This window comes from Glycine soja, chromosome 15, assembly GCF_004193775.1.
Source record: "Glycine soja cultivar W05 chromosome 15, ASM419377v2, whole genome shotgun sequence".
Taxonomy (NCBI): domain Eukaryota; kingdom Viridiplantae; phylum Streptophyta; class Magnoliopsida; order Fabales; family Fabaceae; genus Glycine; species Glycine soja.
In genome coordinates, this window is record NC_041016.1 from 18,321,098 (window position 1) to 18,340,579 (window position 19,482).

Sequence of the window (19,482 nt, forward strand, 5' to 3'; positions counted from 1 at the left end):
CAGTGGCTAGGTGTGAAGTCCAGTGGGGTTGCTGACAAGTTGTTGAAATCTAATGGTTTGACTAGTCCAATAGTGGTTGGTTTTGTTAGTGAAATTTCACCTTGAAAGGTGAGGATTGGACATAGCTTAAGGTTGGGATGAACCAATATAAAAATTATTATGTATCATCTTCTTCCCCTCTTTCTTTATATTGATTTTTGAATTGTGATATGTTAACTGTTTTCATAAGTCTTTAACTCAAGTAACACTTTTATAAAGGAACTTATAACTAAATTTGTTCATCAAAGTATTTCCAATTAAACACATCTTTTGAAATAGAACTTTGAACTACCAAAATCCTTTTTTCAAAACTATTTTGCATTTTCATTCTAAGCTCAAAACAATTCTTCATTCTGAACAATTTCTTTCTGAACTTATATAAGAAGTTTTTTATTTTCAAAAAGGAATAAAAGTTTATGAAAACATAATTCAACCCCCTCTTTTCTTGTGGTATTTTTGTCATTTTAATAATAAAATTGAAGCACAATAATTTTTAACTTAGTTGACTAATGCGTAAAATAAGTACTCGCACAAGGACAAGTGAACCCTATACAATAATATTATGAACTCAAAAGTCCGGATATCATAACCTAGAGACCAAGTTTGTTCCTAAATAATTCAAATTATATAAACTAAATAATTTTGGGGATTGTTGATCAATTACGTCAAAGAGATGAAAATTAAGCCAGACAATAGTTTCTAAGAGAGAAATGTATGAGTAAAAAGAAACCCGGATTATGAATTTGCATGTACCTGTTTTCCCCTAATTCCAATTTTAATTAAGAATCCTAAGTTATCAATTAATAGTCAATTAATTACCTCTTAATTTAATTATCAACCTATCTGAAAAATACTCTCACCCTTAAATTAATTCTCAATTGGCAATTTGGAATTCAAATTGGGGTTAAGGATGAATGACAAAGAGGTTTGCAAAAAGGGAGATTCATGTCACCGGTTTGATCATGCAAGTTTTATGAACCATATTGTTCTACAAGCCAGTTAATTATGAGTAGATGGTCACTAGCATGTAATCAACTATGAATTAGAGTGATCAATTCCAATATAAAAGATAAAACAGTTGAACAACACAATTAATTGAATAACATTGGAAAACTCAATTAAAATAAGTGATTAAAGTACATGGATACAACTACATCATAATCCGATCTTTAAGGTTTTAGCCAACCATGATCACAATATAGCCAAACAACATACAAAATAAAATTTAGAATAAAAGAGATAAAAAAAATCCTTATAAATTAGGATCCTAATTGTTTTTGATGCAGTTTTTTCACTCATAAACCCTTGTTGTTTGAAAAGAAAAAAAGAAAAAACACCTTTACAATTAAAACCTAAAGTTATTTATAGGCAAAGGAATCAATTTTGTCATGCAAGGGTAAGCATGACCCATGTTTAAGTATACATGGGGTCGTGCTTAAAGTTTGGAACATTAACAAATATGCATGCCTCATGCTTGGAGGATTGTGTTTGAGTAAGCATGATCCATGCTTAGTTAAGCATAGGTCCACACTTCAAGATTGAAATGCTAGCCAATAAGAATGCCTTGTGCATGGGGGGTTGTGCTTCTAAATCTGAAACAGAGTCTAATAAGCACGTCTCATGTATAGATTAAGCATGGGACGTGCTTCATGTCAGAAATAAACTTTTAACTTCCCTTTTATACTCTTTCTTAATCCTTTGGAGATTTATAGGATTTGTACAAATTTAACAATATTTAGAGTGAGACAATCAATCCATATGTTTATTATCATAAAATTATGCTAAAAAAACCTGTGAAAATTATATATAAAAAAGACTTGAAAACCTAATTTATTTTTAAAAAAAAAATTCTTAAAATTAGTAATCCTTCTATAATTTTAACAGTTAAAATCCCTTTAGAAATTTCTAAACATACTTATAAAACATCTGAAAGAGTTACTTTTAAAGGAAGTTGATTCATCCTATGGAGAGTAAGTTTAAGAAATTACTCTCAATCTAGACTTTTCATTTCATTTTAAATTAATGGCTTAGATGATGTTTAAAATGTTATTGTTAATATCTCACGTGACCTCTGCCATACAATTCATGATCTCTGTCTTTCTTTTCGTAGTGTCCTTTCATCTTCTCATCCCGCACCACACCGATTCTCCATAATTTCTATCTTCTCATCCCGTAAAAATTTTCCAGCACAAGGAAGTTCTTTCGAGCTCTGCAACAGTGGCAAAACTAACTTCATTCTCTCCTCCATTCCTGATCACCTATAGAGAGCGAAAGAGAACACCAAACGAACAAGTGCAACAATGGCTAACAGTAAGGTTGCATAATGTTATGCAAATGGCAACATGGAAGTGCAACACACGTTATATTAAATTTAATAAAATAAAAGATAACAGTATGTTACGTGTATGAGAAAGCGGCAGCTTATAAAACATTATTATCGATATTTTAATTTCACCAATTGTTCAAAATCCAAATGTATTTAAACACCATAAAGATGTCAAAGTTGAAAGAGTTTCGGAATTAGGAACCGAAATACATTTAAATCATTAAGAGTTTATTAATTTAATAATAATAACATTCTTCTCATTCCCAATGAAAAGATTCAGAAAATCAGAGCATTTTTTTCCTTAATATGATGCAAGTTTCAAGCCGTTAAACAAGCTATCTAGGCCAGTCAACAAGGTAAGCATTAAAAAAAAAACAAGTTTTAACCATATCATGAAAGAAGGCAATCAACAAGGTCACGCTCTGAATGCTTACTGGTCACAGTTGAAGAGCTCTGAAAGTTCCGGGATGATGGAGAGTTAGTACGGCATGAGAGGATGGAAGGTCATTTACCAAAGGCAAAGACGAAGGACACATTTTCGAAGAGTTCTCCAATGTTAGAGAATTGGTAAGGGTGAGAAGAAAGAAGGTCACCTACAAACTGTGCAGATAAAAGTCACATGAGGGGGTTTAATAGTTTCATCTAAGCCATTAATTTAAAATGAAATGAAAAATTGAGAGTAATTACTTAAACTTACTATTGTAGTTGATCAATTTATTTCAAAAATAATTCTTTTAGAATTAATTTATATTTTTATCATTTTTTTTAAAATATAGTCAAAATAAATAACTAATTTTAATTATTAGATTTTGAAAAAATAATAATTAAAATAAAAATAACTTTTTTAAAATTACTTGATAACTTGATCATTTGTAAGTATCCTAATAAAGTTTTGAGGGAAACAACTATTAAAATTATAGAAGGATTACTAATTTTGAGAAGACAAAAAATTTAAAAATTTAATTTTTCAATTTGTTTTTACTGCTAGTTTTTCAAGTTAAAAATATAGCATTGCAATAATAGTAATGAAAATGGTTTTTAAAGTGTGAAAATAACAAATACTTTATCGAAAAAGCTTCTTGTGTAAATTTGTAAAGTACTTCCAAAATCTACAGTAAATCATGCATCAAGTCTTTATTTTAATAATATTTCTTACTTGATTTCATAAAATAAAATATGCATCCCGTTAGTTTCATTTCATATATAATAATTTTATAAAATTAAAGTATTTACATCTATATATCAATGTTAAGAGAAAAGTTAAATTTACCTATGTAAAAGAAAATCTTCAAATTTTCATAATTGAGAAGATAAAAAATGATGATTTATCTAAAAATATGATTTTATATTTTATTCAAATAGAAATTTAAATAAAAAATAAATTGTATTAAGATTATTATAATAACAATGAATTAAAAAAATAATTTCATCATAACAATTTAGACATTAACGTGATTTTAGTCAAATTGTTTATTCCCTTGAGTCAAATGTAAATTTTGTTACTTGATTTCATATAAAATATTCATTCCAATAAATTCTATTTTATACATAACTTATATATTAATAAATTTACATATAGATATGAAGTTATATATTTTTTCTACAAACCTTCAATAATTTAATGATATTTTATGTATTTTACGGATACTTTAAATTTTGTTTTAGATGAATCTTCATTTCCATGAGTTGTCCTTTATATACAATTTCTATATTAATAAATTTACTTATAGATATCAATGCATACAAGAAAAAATAAATTTATAAAAATAAAATAAAATCTTTAATAACTTGTATAAGTAAGAAGATAATAAATAAGAAATACATAATTATTTGTCTAAAAATTAATTTGAAACATTAATTTTACACATACTTCCTATGTTAGAAAAATAAAACATTGAATAAATTATTTAACTTAGATGATAATGTGGAAGCAATGTTTTCCAAAATTATTTTGATGATGCCTAAGACTCAAGTCAAGAATCAAGAGTCAAACAAGTTTCAAGAATCAAAGACTCGTTCAATCAAAGCAAATTTCAAGAATCAAAGAGTCGTTCAATCAAGATTCAAGATTCAAGTAAAGAATCAAGAGAAGACTCAATTAAAATAAGTATTAAAAGAGTTTTTCAAAATATTGAATAGCACAATTTTGTTCAAAAGAATTTTTCAAAGAAAAATCTTTTACCAAAGAGTTTTTCTCTCTGGTAATCGATTACCAGAAGGCAGTAATCGATTACCAATAGTCAACATTCTTTTCAAACTGATTTACAAAGCTGTAATCGATTACCATAATCATGTAATTGATTACCAATGTTTTAAAACGTTAGATTTCAAATTTCAAGAGTCACAACTTGTGATAAAATATTTTCAAACCATTTCAAACTGGTGTAATTGATTACACAATACTTGTAATCGATTACCAGTGTTCCTAAACGTTTTGATTTTCAAATTTAAACTTGAAGAGTCACATCTGTTGATGTGTAATCAATTACACTATGATGGTAATCGATTACCAGTGACTTATTTTGAAAAATAAATTATCAAAAGTCACAATTCTTAAAGTGACTTGTTTCTGAAGATTTTTTCAAAAGTCACAACCTTTAAGTGACTAGTTTTCAAAAGAGTCACAACTTTTAAAGTGACTAGTTTTCAAAAGAGTCACAACTTTTAAAAAGTGACTAGTTTTGAAAAAATTGCCAAGAGTCATAACTTTTAACTTGTTTTTTCAAGAGCCATCAAATGGCTATAAATATGTGACCATGGCACAAATTTTAAAGAAAGAACTTTCAAATTTCTTTCATTCATTCAAAGCATTCTTCTAAGAGTTTTTGTTCAATACTTTCTTTATTCAAGAAAAGTTTATTGGCCAAAAACTTGTGGTATTCTTTTTCTTCATTCCCTCTCCCTCTTGCCAAAAGAATTCAAAGGACTAACCGCCTAAAAACTCTTTTGATTTTTCCTTCTCCCTCTTACCAAAAGAATTCAAAGGACTAACCGCTTGAGAACTCTTTTGATTCTTCCTCTTCCCTTTAAACAAAAGATTTTAAAGGACTAATCGCCTGAAATATTTTTTGTTTCCCCTTACAAAGATTCAAGGGACTAACCGCCTAAGAATTCTTTGTCTTAACACATTGGAGGGTACATCCTTTGTGGTACAAGTAGAGTGTACATCTACTTGGATTGTAATACTGAGAACAAGAGAGGGTACATCTCTTGTGGATCAGTTCAAGTGGAGGGTACATCCACTTGGTTGTTCAAAGAGAACAAGGGAGAGTACATCCCTTGTGGATCTTTGCTTGTAAAGGATTTTACAAGGTTATTGGAAATCTCAAGAACCGGTGGTTGCTTGGGGATTAGATGTAGACACGGGTTGTTGTCGAACCAGTATAAATCTTGTGTTTGATTTCTTCTTCCCTACACTCTTTACTTTTCCATTGTGTATTTTTTATTTCCGCTTTACTTTTGTCTAAGTTATTGTTTGTGTTCTTTACTTTCTCATAACTTAGTAGTAAAGCCTAATTGAATCTAGTAATATTAAGAAGGATAATTTTTAATTAGTCAAGACACATTAATAATTAATTCAATCCCCCTTCTTAATTACTTTGAGGTCACTTGATCCAACAGATAATCAACAATAAAAGGAATACATTTATATTAAAACATTTATATCAATTATAATGAAAGAAATTTATTTTCACTTTAATAATTTAGATGATAGTATGATTTTAAGTAAATTATTTATTTCAATGAGTAAAGTAAAAAAATTCTTACTTTATTTCACAAAACAATGTTCATCCCATGAGTTTCATTTTATATATAGATATATAATAATATCTTTTATAAGCATAATTTCTATATTAATAAATTTACTTATAAATATCAATGCATAAAAATTCAAATTAATTGAACCAACTAAAATAAAATCATAATGTTGTTTTAATGTTTTCCATACAATTTTACAAAACTAGAAATAGGGAAATAATTTTAAATTTTCAAATAAAACAAAAATAAAATCTCTCAAATATAACAAAAAACATTTTTCCAAATTAGTTTTATAAGCAAAAATATATTAATGCAATATTTTTTACTTTAATTAAATATCTTTTTATTTTAACTTTATTTATCATGGAATAAATAGTAAAAATAATATATAAAATATTTTTATATTTTTCCTATAAAGTATATGTTAATTGTTGGACAATGGACGATAGAGATAAGGTGGACAAAAACCTTGGTTGTATGGTCCAGTATCTTGTTTTCTATACTGGTCATTCAATCTTCTGTAATCTGGTGGAACATTCAGTCACGTAAAAGGAAGCGTACAATCTAGTGATTCATTAACATAGGTTGTGTTGTGATTGTTTTCTATCTTTTTGTTGTAACTGTTTTTTGTTAGACAATTAGTTGTTGTCTCCTTCATATGGAGCTTTGTATTCTGGGTTTAGAGAGTTTTAGAGTGCTTTGAACCCATTAATTGTAATTTTTTTATTCACAATAAACTTAACAACTTTGTGCAATATCTTTCTTCTCCTTTTATCATCCGAGCTTCTCTATCTGAATAGAACTTCTTGAATCTTTCCCAACTAATTGGTATATAAAGTTTTGGTCAAGATCAGTTCCACATTTGTTTTGTGGTAGATCAAGTTAACAATGATCAACCATTTTATTTGTCATCTGTTTGTGCCGTGTCTTCAAGATTCTATCAAGAAGATGGTAAACACAATCAAGATTGAGAAATTCTCAGTGAAAAATAGCTTCAACCTTTAGCACATCAAGATGCGACCCTTGTTGAAAGAACATAGCTTATGAGCTCCTCTCTCCAGTCAAGTGTCAAAGATTGACCAGTTAGTGCATGAGTTACAAGAGGAAATGACACATTTACTAATTTTCTTATCTTTGTATGATAAGGTTTTTTTTATGAAGTTTCTAAAAAATTAATTGTTGTTGGGCTTTAGGTCAAATTGGAGAAATTCTTCATGACGAAATCAATCTACAACAAGTTGCTTTTGAAATGACATTTGTTTGGCCTTTGAATGTGGGAAGGTACGTCACTAAAGGAACATCTTGATGAGATAAACTCTATTTTGATGGAGCTACAAGACATTGATGTTAAGATGAAAGACAAAGATCAGACAACGATTCTGTTAGCCTTTCTTCCTCTCTTCTATGAGAATTTTGTGAGTTATCTTAGTGTAGGCAAATACTCCATTACACTTAAAGAAGTCAACTCTAATCTCTATTCTAGAGAGCTTTGACTAAAGGCATTTAGGAATGGTGATGAAGCCTTTGCGTCTGGATTATCGATGATTGATTCTACTAAAGGGAAGAATAATAAGAAAGGAAAAGGTGGCAAGAAGAGAAAATTTGATCCTAAGGACATATGCAATTATTGCAAAGAATTGGGTCATTGGAAGCAGAATTGTCCAAAGAAAGCAAAGAAATATTATGTTGTTGCTCTTGTTCAGAATGACTTTTCATCGAAAAACAATTTGGTTCTTGTTGTTGGTGAACAACTACAACAATATTCTGAACAATGAGTACTAGACTCAGGTTGTTTTTATCACGCGTGTCCACACAGATATTGGTTTGTGACATATGAGAAGAAGTTTGGTGGTAACGTCCTCGTGGGTAACAATGCTCTTTGTAAATATGTTGATATAGGTTCTTTACAAATCAAAATGCATGATGGTGTTGTTAGAACATTAATTGAAGTTCTTCACATTTCATAGCTTAAAAAATCTTGTATTTGTGGATGCCATGGATTCAAAAGGTTTTCCTTGTTAGGTTAAAGATGGAGTTATGCAAATCAGACAGAAAGGGAAGTCTATGGTAATGCACGAAACCAAACAAGAAAATTTTTACATCATTTAGGGGTCCACTGGAATAGGCTTTCGCTCTGCTATTTCACAATTTGGAAGCCATGCATCCAATGGCTCATCTAATAATTCTCTATGGCGTTTACGTTTAAGCACATAAGTGAAAAAGGTCTGGATATTCTGAACAAGTGAGACTTACTTGGAAATCACAAGGTGGAACGTCTTCAGTTTTGTGAGGATTGCATCTATGGGAAGCAACATTGGATAAAGTTCCCAAAGGTTGCACACACAACAAAGGCCATGCTAGACTACATCTATTCTGATTACTGGGGGCTTTCAAGAGTTCCATCAATGGGAAGGGCAAGATATATTCTCTCCATCAACGATGATTACTCTATTTTGTTATAGAGTATAGCGTAGAGTATGTTGTCTTGTTATGTCTTCATCTCTATAGAATTCATTGAACTCAGTAGAACAAAATTCTAAGCCATTATCAATTCTAAGATACTTTATTTTCTATTTGATAAGAATTGTCCAATGCTTGAAAATTTTGAAAGCTTCAAATTTTTGCTTCATCATGAATACCCATGTCACTATCCACTACCATAGACTTCAAGACCCCTATTGAGGTATGGTTTAACAAACCAGTTGAATACTCAATGCTAAAGGTGTTTGGATGTCCAACATACTATCATGTAAGTGAAGGTCAGTTAGAGCCTAAAGCCAAGGAGGGATTCTTTATGGGATATGGAGATGAGGTCAAATGATTTTAAGTCTGGTCTCTATCTGAAACAAAGGACATTCTGGGTAGAGATTTTGTCTTCCACAAACTCTCTATGATGCATTCTAAATCTGATGAAGATTTGGGACAAGCTGAGGATGTCACTAAATAGGTGGAGTTCAAGAGCTCCACAATCAGAAACATTAACGATCAGAAGCAGTTTGAAGCACCTAATAAGATTGATCAAGATCTTCAAATGAATCCTCAACATTAGAATTCAACACCAATTGAGAGGATTGATTGGATGAGTCAAAACCATCCAAAGCAGCCCAAAACCACAACACCCAAAAAGTCATAAAGGCAAATCAAAGCTCTTGGAAAGATATGGCTTTGATAGTGTCTTATGCGCTATAGTTAGCAAAAAAAGTTGATTACTTCGAACCAACCACTTATCATGAAGCAATTTCCTATTCTAAAGTCGAAGAGTGGATGATGACTATGGATGAAGAGATGGAATCCCTTCAAAAGAACCAAACTTGGGATTTAGTTAAGTTACTTGAAGGCAAACGAGTAGTTGAGTGCAAGTGGATCTTCAAGAAAAAATCTAGATTGTCCATTGAAGAAGTTGTCTTTCATAAAGCACGTCTGGTAGCTAAAGGTTACAATAAAAAGGAAGGAGTGGAGTACGATGACGTTCAATACACTTCCATACGTGTTTTTTTGGCCCTAGTGGCAACTTTGAACATGGAGTTAGAGCAACTTGATGTCAAAACTGCCTTTCTCCATAGAAGATTGGAGGAAGACATTTTGATGCAATAACCTTAAGATTTTGAGGTGGAAGGAAAGGAAAATTCTATTTTTAGATTGAAGAGGTCTCTTTGTGGGTTGAAGTAATCGCCAAGGCAGTGGTACAAGAGTTCAATGAATACATTGTCTCTTATGGGTACATCAGAAGTCCCTATGACTCATGTGTTTATCATTGCAAGGTGGATGATGGTTCCCACATCTATCTACTGCTATATATGGGCGACATGCTCATAGAATCTCAAAATTTATTGGCAATTTAGAAGTTGAAGTCACTACTCAATAATGAATTTGAGATTAAGGACATGGAAGCTACTGAAAATATTTAGGGCATGGAGATCAAGAGGGATTAAGTCCAAAAGAAGCTTTTTCTGTGTCAAAAGAATACTTTTAGAAATTACTAAATTGTTTTGAGATGACATCCGTAAAACCAATATGTACTCCGCTGACAACATCCATTCACCTATCTAAACTCAATACTACTTAGTTAAAATTAGAAAAAGAATACATGTCTCGTGTTCCTAATGCAAGTGTTTAGGCGGTATCATGTATGGTATGGTTAGCATGAGTTGTCAGTGTCGTGAGTAGCTATATGGGTAATCCTGGGAAGGAACATTGGCAAGTTGTGAAACATATACTTAGGTACTTTAAGGGTACAACTAATATTGTACTCGTCTACCATGGAGACATATCCTGTGTTCTCGTTGGTTACTTAGATTTTGGGTATGTTGTAGATTTGGATGCAAGGAGATCTATGACTAGGTACACATTCATAATTAGCAACTCTCTTGTCAGTTGGAAGGCAACACTTTAGCCAACAATGGCTTTATCAACTACAGAGGCAGATTACATGGCTCTAGCATAAGCAACAAAGGAATGGATCTGGCTAAAGGGTCTGATTAGAAATCTCAGGTTTCCATAGGAAAAAACTATCATTTTTGTGATAGTACGAGTGCAATCTTTTTAGCCAAGGATCAAGTCCATCATGAGAGGACTAAGCACATTTGTGAATGTATGTATACATGTTTTAATGATGTCAAAGACCAAGATTGCTTCAAGCTTTAATTCAAGATCAATAAACTAAGATCAAGAGTTAGATAAAGACTTAGTTTATTTGTTAAAAGAATCTCACATTGGTTAATAATGATGTGAATCTTACGGGGCGGATCGTTTGATACAGGCTACGAAGGTTTGGATGACGCCACTTCCGGTGAAGGAAGATAAGTCAGGGTAGACGCCACTTCTGGTGAAGGAAGATAAGTCAGGGTAGACACCACTTCCGGTGAAGGAAGATAAGTCTGGGTAGACGCCACTTCCAGTGAAGGAAGATAAGTCTGGGTAGACGCCACAAGGATTACCTTGATAAGTCTGATAATTGGTTCAACAAGGAACCCAGAGAGAATCTCTCACCAAATTTTATGAAAATGCCAAAAAAAAAATTTTATTCAAAACAAAAACCAATACTTATAGTGTATCTGAACAAAAAGATAAAAATAGACATGGGCCTTCTAAACAGGTTGGGCCAAAATTACAATAAATAAAAATTATAACTAAAAAACATATTTAACTTGGGCCTTCAGATTAATCTGGGCCTTCAGCAACAATTAATAGTCTTGATAGTGTCTCTGCCTCTGGGCCTTCATCCTTCTCCACTTGGGCCTTCATCCTTCTCCACTCGGGGGCTTTGCCCTTCTCCACTTGGGCCTTTAGCCTGTATTTGGCCAATTTCAGGATTCTCATCAAATAAGGTTTGGCCTCAAAGCTTGATTTTCAAATGACTATATAAAGCTTTAAAAGATGTTTTACTAGCACAAAAATAAGTGTTTTTGCACTAGTAATCGATTACCAAGTATTGTAATCGATTACCAAAGACAGATTGCATAAAGGCTTTTTCTAAAAGGATTTTGAAATTTGAATTTTAAATGTTATAATTGATTACCACTTGTCTGTAATCGATTACCAGTGAAGAAACTTTAGAAGTTAACTTTGAAAAGTCATGACCATTCAAAACATAATTGTGTAATCGATTACCAAGAAGCTGTAATCGATTACCAGTGAGAGAATTTTTGAAAAATATTCTGAAAAGCCACATCTCTTCAAAAGTTTTTGAAAAGCCACCAAGGGGCTATAAATATGTGACTTGTTTATGAAAATCTTTAGAATTTTCCGTTAGAACCTAAGTAACATATTCTCTCAAAATCAAATCATTGGCCAAACACTTGCAAATCAATTGAGTATTTTTTTAAGATCTTCAACTTGTATCATCATCTCTAAAAAGAGAGAAAATCTTTTGTACTTTTTAAAAAACATTGTTGTAATCAAGAGATTGTTTGTCTCTTGACTTGTGAGAATCCTGAACACAAGGGAGAGGAATCCTAAGGTTGTTCAGAAGTTATAAAGAGTTTTACAAAGTTAGTGGAAAATCTCAAGTGGGTTGCTTGAGGACTGGACGTAGGCACGGGAAGTGGTCGAATCAGGATAAAACGAGTTTGTATTTCTCTCTTCCCTATCTTGGTTATTTTATCTCACATATTTTTTTATCTTGTATACTTGAAGAATACTGTTGAAATAGTTTGCATCTTCATCTTCATCTTCAATATTTTGAACATATAAATTTAAAAAGGGAATTAGAACTTAATTAATCGGGAAAATTTTTAAACTTAATTCACCTCCCTCTTAAGTTATTGAGGTCACTTGTTCAACAACATTGACATCAGATACCACTTTATTCGTTCTAAGAAAAGGGTCAAAGTCCAGAAAGTTGATACAAAGGAGAATGCATTTGATATGTTCACAAAGTTTGTTCCAAGAACAAGTTCATGGATTTTTTGGATCTACTTAACATAGATTGCTAAAAATGAACTGAGTTACTTGTAATTCAAAAATTTTATTGAACCAAGGTGGATCTTGTTGATTGTTGGATGATGGACGATAGAGACAAGACGGACGACAACCTTGGTTGTTTAGTACAATACTCTTGTCTTTTGTATTGGTCATTCAATCTTCAGTAGTCTAGAGGAGCATCTAATCATATAGAAGGAAGTGTCTAGTTTGATAGTTCATTAATATAGGTTGTGTTGTAACTATAATTGCCTTTTGTTTTTCTGTTGTAACTATTTTCGGTTAGATAGTTAGTTGTTGTCTTCTTTATAAAAAACTTTGTATTATGGGTTTAGAGAGTTTGACAGTGCTTTGAACTCCTTCATTGCTAATTATGTTATTCGCAAAAAAACTCAAGAATTTTGGGATCTCTCATCTTCTTCTATAATCTAAGCTTCCCTATCGAAATAGAATTTCTCAAATCTTTCCCAACAGTATAACATGTGAAATCATCTTAATTTTGCGGTGTGGATAGGCATATATAGTTCTTCATTCATATCATTTGCATCTATTGTTAATAAATTTTTATTATAAAAATGTAAATATTTGTATCTATTAGTATTTAGGGTTCAAAGAGCTTGAGCGTACTTTGAACTGTTTCGTTGTAAATTATGTTATTTGCAAAAAAATAACTTAGCAATTTTTGAATCTCTTCTTCTTCTTCAAAAAAAAAAAAGTAACTTAACAATTTTTGAATCTCCTCCTCCTCCTCCTCCTCTTTATATAAAATTATAAAAAGTTTAAAATAAAATATATTTATTATAAAATTCCTAAATATTATGTCATTGGCATCAATTATATAGTAATCTAAACAAAGAAATATATTTAATATAATCATTAATAAAATATGAATGATTATATATTTTATTTTGTTTGAGTGTGTTCATATTCTATCAATCTAAATATTAAGAAACACATATCAAATTGTATAATGATTTTAATTACAACTAAAATTTACCAAATAAATAAAATAATTGATTTGCAATTATATTAAAATTGATTGAATCCAAAGCTACATCAATAAAATGATTAGTCATATCAGTGAGAAGGCTTTGGTTGCTAGAAACAGTGTGAATGCTATGGATATGGAGGCATCTTTGTGGCACCGAAGGCTTAGTCATATCAGTGAGAAGGGGTTAAATTGTTTAGCCAAGAAGGATATGCTTACAGGATTGAAGAATGCAGATTTGCAGAAATGTTGTCATTGCATGGTTGGTAAGTAAACCAGAGTATCCTTCAAGAAGCATCCTCCTTCTAGAAAATCTGAGTTGCTTGAATTGGTGCATTCAGATGTTTGTGGCCCTTTGAAGGTGAAATCCTTTAGTGGTGTTGATATGATGACTAAGACATTACTAACAGGAAAGTTTGAAGCTTGCTGTGAGATCGTTGGTTTGGCAGTCATCTCCACATAGTTGTGAGGGGGAGATTTGTTGGGTTTTTTGGGCTCCCTTCCTATGTGGAGTAAAGACCCAAAATGAGAAGTCTTGTATGTCTCACTTATTTAAGCGGAGAGGGATTAAATTAGAGTGTGAGATACAGTGAGAGAGACTCATTTGAGAGGGAAAAACAATTACAAATCATTGAGAGGGAAAATCAGTGTGATTTTCGCATACCCATTAGAGAGAGTTTTTCAGATTGCAACTGCGGATTCATTCATCGTTGGATCGGGCTGACTTTTGAACAACAAGTTCTGCACACGTGATATTTCAAATTATTCGATTGGATCATGAAAAAGATATCTATAGAGAGATAAGTGTTTCATATTTTTTGCACTATATTTTGGAGGTTTTATCTTCTTGTCTCTATTGTACCAATTGGAGGTTTGTTTTGATTTGATTGTTTGTTGCATGTTTTAGTGCACTTTTTGGAGGTTCTCTTTTATCTTTATTAGTTATAGTGAAGTTATTTCTTTGGGTTGGACGACCCGTGATTTTTACCCTTACATTGAGGGTTTTCCACGTTAAACAAATTTTGTGTCTCTATTTTCTTTAATTCTTATCTTGCGCTCTATACTTTATCAGTCCTCCTTACCGGTTCTTGCAAGTTTGAGAGAATTTATTTTCGCTGCCTTACTCTATTATTGAGTTTATTATTGTGTTGACTTATTTCGTCCATCAATTAGACCAAAGGTTCAACTAGTGGATTACCTACTAAAATGTGCTTGATTCATATTTTATAGGCCAAAATTAAATTCATTGTCATGATTAAACTATAAATATTATATAATCATTTATTAATAATTTATTGTATTTTGATATTATCATTAAATAACTAAAAAAAAATTATTTTTTAGGATTAAATATAAAAGTTATCAAATATCATAAATAAATCTAGTAAAAAGTATATAAAATACTGTTAAGAATAGTCTCACATCGGGTAATTCATGAATATGATAAGTGTTTATATAGTTGGGTAGACCACCCCCTTATAAACCGATTTTTAAGAGGACCTTTCGGATGCCTTTGCTGCACTATAAAATTTAATATGGTATTATTATATATTATTATTAAGATAAAAAATATTATAAAAACATATTATATGTCGCATAATAATTAATTATTAATAATTTAACATGGAATTAAAAAAAAATTCTTAACCCGATCAAACCGTGCCAACTTGGTTCAGGCTATCAGATTTCACCAAATGAGTTAAATTGAATTGCTTGCATTTTCCATCCTACTACAACTTAATTGGATCACCCTGAATATGGGTCCCGTCGAACTGGTCAGAATAGTCCAGTTTTAATAACTATGAGTGTACGTGTAGGAGACAATGGCTCATGTGGTGTTTGCTTAGGGTCGTCACATCCATTATTCACTTTGTGTTTATATTTCTTCTTTCTGTTGGCGTTTATATCAACGAGAAATCTCTTTACACTATGATTTAATTTAAGTATTTCACTACACATAGACAGTGGGCCTATTGAACTTTGAAGAATTATTATTTGCAATAATATATTGGGAATTATAATTAATTTTTATTGTGACGTGTGAAAAATACATTAGAATAAAAGTATTATTAATCATAAATAATAGTATTATTAATCCCTTTCAAATAAAAAACATTAGAATACATTAAATTAGCTGGAGCATTCAACTCAACTGGTATACATATTTATTAAACATGATGATGTTAATTAGAGCCTTTTAACTGTACAGGCCTAGTTGAGCTGGTACACCTGTGCCATTGATCCATGTCCCTTGCAAGAAAGCCTCAACCGTGTACCTGGTAGCCTCATCCCTATTGATGACTTTGCGGCCAGGCCAATTAACCCTAGCAGTGGTGCTAGAACCAGCCCCATTGTTGTTGTACTCACCATAGTAAAGTGTGCTTAGGGCAAAGTTCCCTTCCCAAGGAAGAAACCCATCAGGGTGAATTAGGTCATCAATCTGAGTCTCCATGATGATGGTTCTTGAATACTCCTTCCACGGCCTTCCGAGGTAGTTCTTGATTGTGTCTTTGAGGGGTACCAAGTCGGTGTCGGCCTTGATCACGCATTTCTGGAGGACGAAGCCGGTGTTCTCCTGCTTGTCGAGCCTCCCTTGTGCTGTCACGATGTTCTGCTGGTTCTCCAGTGGCTTTCTTACCACCATGGTGCAGTTCTGGAACACCGCGGAGGCGTCGCCGAAGATGAAGTCGATTGTTCCAGAGATGTAGCAGTCGCGGTAGAATTGTCTGTGGGTTTGGGCGTAGAGAGTGTCTTGGTAGCCCTCGAAGGCGCAGTTGAAGAATATGGCTCGGTCGGCTTGCACTCTTGCGGCCACTGCTTGGTGCTTCTCTGCACCGGCTGTGTTTCTGAATCCCATGTCTTTCCCCAAGAATCCCTCTCCAAGTACAACTGCATTAATTGTGCATGCAAAAATGGTGTTCAGTTATTTAATAGAGGAATGAGGAAAGAACGCTAACAATTATTCCTTGTTATCAGTTTTTTGAGGTTGATTGTGAAGAGAGTTTACACTTACCAAATGATGCAGTTTGGAAGGTCCTGACTCCATCCACGAAATTTTTGTTTCCAGTGACGATACTCTTTTGCTGTCCGTCACCGTACATGGTTAAATTTACCATTTTCTTTGTCACTGTCACGGTCTCATCGTACACTCCTTCTTTGACATAAACCACGTACCTGCATAAAAAATAAATCCCTTGCATGAGCATGCATAAACACTATATAATATATTGAAGTTATATAGTGTGTTACCCATTAATTTCAAAAAGTTGTTTTTTCTCTCCAGAAAATAAGTTAATAAATACTTCCTTAACTTATAAGAAACATGTGATATGATAGTGAATTTTATTCTATACCTTGTTTATATATATATATATATATATATATATATATATATATATATATATATATATATATATATATAAGTGACACAAAGTAGTAAAAACAGTTATACCTTCCGTCGTATTGTGGTGGGATGGCAGCCAAAGCTTCAGAGATGGTTTTGAAGTTTCCGCTGCCATCTTGGGCCACGGTAACATTAGGTGTGGGCTTTTCATTTGATCCCAAGAACTCGGATGGGCCGGCCCAAACAGGAACTGAGCCCGTCCATGCAGGAATTGAACCAGCAGGCAAAGAAGGAACTGGGCCAGGGGCAGCACCGGGAGCAGGAGCAACACCAGGAGCAAGAGCAACACCACCAGCAGGAGCAGAAGCATAACCAAGACCAAAAGAAGAGGGATCAGAACCGAACACAGACCCAGCACCAGCACCAGCACCGGCACCAGAAGCAGAACCAGAAGCAGTAGGTGCCAGTGCATCATCACTGGTAGTCTCCCAAGGAAGATGAATCCCCCCGGCGCCTTGGAAGATCGAAAAGAAGGAAGAAAACTGCGAAACAACCGCAAGAGAATTGCTCACAAGCTCCCTAGAGTTAGTAAACATGCTGGTGAAATCATCCTTGATCTTCCCTTCGGGGAAACCATCAATGCAGGTTTGTTGGTAAGACATAACCGCACTGAGCCAGTTGTTCAGTTCAGCACCCTTTGTGGAGAGCTTGTCCGCGTCGTTGTCGCCAACCTCGGTGATCGACAGCTCAAGCTCTTCCTTGGCGTCCTTGAACAAACCCTTGCAATCCTCGTACGCACCCTTCTCTTCCTCGGACGCATTGCCCATCATCTTTGCAGTTCCATCGAAGGCATTGGTAACCTCCTTCTCCGCAAGAATCATTGACACCATGATAAGATCCTTGGGTTGAGCCAATTTGGGGTCCTTCTTTAGGGCTTCTTCGAGCGTGCTTTCGCATTTTTCTTTGTATTCTGCGGATCCACAGATCATTTTCACCATCCTGGAGTTCTGATCCACGTGCGGCGTGGCGGTGTTCTGTGGCATTGGGGTGGCGTGCTTTGCATTAGTGCCTGTTCTTTGGACAACGACGAATGCCGCAGCGCCTACGACGCACGCGAGGAGGACGGCGGAGACGACGCTGATGAGGATCTTCTTCTTCATCTTGAGCCTCTGCTCGTTTCTCCGCCTCTCGGTGATCATGTCGAAATCCTGGAACGCCATTGTTGTTGCGGTTGGGTTGGGTTCGGTTTCTTGGCAAATTATTGGTGTGTCTAAGGCAGAGGGGAGACTCTGCCTTAGACTTAAGGGACAATGGATATGGTGAAAGAGAAAAGAGAACCGAGCGTTGCTTGGTTTAATGTTAGGCTCTTTCCCCTTTGCTTTCTTGCATGAGCGTTTGGGATTTTATCATTGTTTGGGCATGCACGTGTGGACGAGAGATGTTTCAGGTGTTTCTATTTTTGGAAGTTGGTTAAGGACCTGCAAGGAATAATACGGTGATGTGAGGTAGTTATTCATTTGTTGTCAACTTCTCTCATACTCAGATCAGGTTTGAAAACTCTTTTCTAAATATGTTCTGTCCATTTCCAAAAATAAGACAACACTTGTGGTAATAAAATTATAAGTAGAAACATGTATGACAAGTACCAGCTTTGCTAGTTTGGTCATTATGATTCACTCGATCTTCCAGCTAATACAGTCATTTTAAATTACAAGGTTTGGAATAATGACTAATAATTAAAAAATTTATGGTTGATAATGTAATAATTATGTAAATTATTTAACATGCAATTAATTATTTTTTTCGTAATTTTAATTATTAAGTTTTTAGTATCGTTTTTCACATTATACTTCATTTTTCAGCTTGTATTATATGTATTTCGGTAATGATAAATGGATATTTATATATTAATAAACACTTAATTATTTGATATTTTTTTCTATTGTTCTCTTCCTATGGAATCATATAATATATCATACCAATGTTTCTTTTTCTTTCTCAAAGTGTCAAATAACATTATCCATACATCTTTAGCCGGTTTCAAAGAATGAAGTCCCGTGTCAAGACAACAAAATTAGACCAAAGGGCACGTTGTACTTCTAGGGGACTAATTTGTCAATAATATTATACATAATTTTAAATTGAAGGAGTAATTCAATTAAATGCATAATTCTTTTAGGGACTTATTTTCCTGTATTTATGTATTGTATGGGGCTAATTTACCAATTATATAATTATTGAATGACATATGACGGAAGGACTTAATAAGTGTTCAATAGAAAAGTTTTCAAGAACTATTTTGTTTCTAAAGATGTTTTAGGAATTAAATTGCAATCACCAATATCTTTTAGTGTGCGTTTAGATAAAGAATTTTAATTGAGGAAAGTAATTTATTATAAAATTTGAATTTCTGTAATTTAGAATTCATTGTTTAGATACTTTTTTATGAAAAATTTAAAATTTTGAAATTTTAAAATAAAATTTTAAACAACTAAAAATTTGAAATTTTAATTTTCTTCTAAAAGGTGACAAATTGAAATTCTCTTCTTACAATCTTCTTCAAGAAAATAATACCGTCTGAGCTTCTAAAATATCGATTGGGTGTGA

At 32.8% G+C, this 19,482-nt stretch overlaps 1 protein-coding gene across 1 annotated transcript; it reads right to left on the reverse strand.

Moving 5' to 3' along the window:
* Positions 1-15,674: 15,674 nt before the first annotated feature.
* LOC114387660 (putative pectinesterase/pectinesterase inhibitor 45) lies at positions 15,675-18,242 on the reverse strand. The gene is made up of 3 exons (XM_028347865.1): positions 16,984-18,242; positions 16,546-16,706; positions 15,675-16,421 (listed from the first exon to the last, which is right to left on the reverse strand). The coding sequence occupies exons 1-3, from the start codon at positions 18,093-18,095 to the stop codon at positions 15,730-15,732; spliced, it is 1,965 nt and encodes a 654-aa protein (XP_028203666.1). The 5' UTR covers positions 18,096-18,242; the 3' UTR covers positions 15,675-15,729.
* Between the last annotated feature and the right edge of the window lie 1,240 nt (positions 18,243-19,482).

Coding starts and splice junctions, on each gene's coding strand:
- LOC114387660 (XM_028347865.1), bottom strand. CDS start 18,095: ATGGCGTTCCAGGATTTCGACATGATCACCGAGAGGCGGAGAAACGAG. Junction 16,707..16,983: donor CCACCACAATACGACGGAAG/GTATAACTGTTT, acceptor TTTTTTATGCAG/GTACGTGGTTTATGTCAAAG. Junction 16,422..16,545: donor CTTCCAAACTGCATCATTTG/GTAAGTGTAAAC, acceptor CAATTAATGCAG/TTGTACTTGGAGAGGGATTC.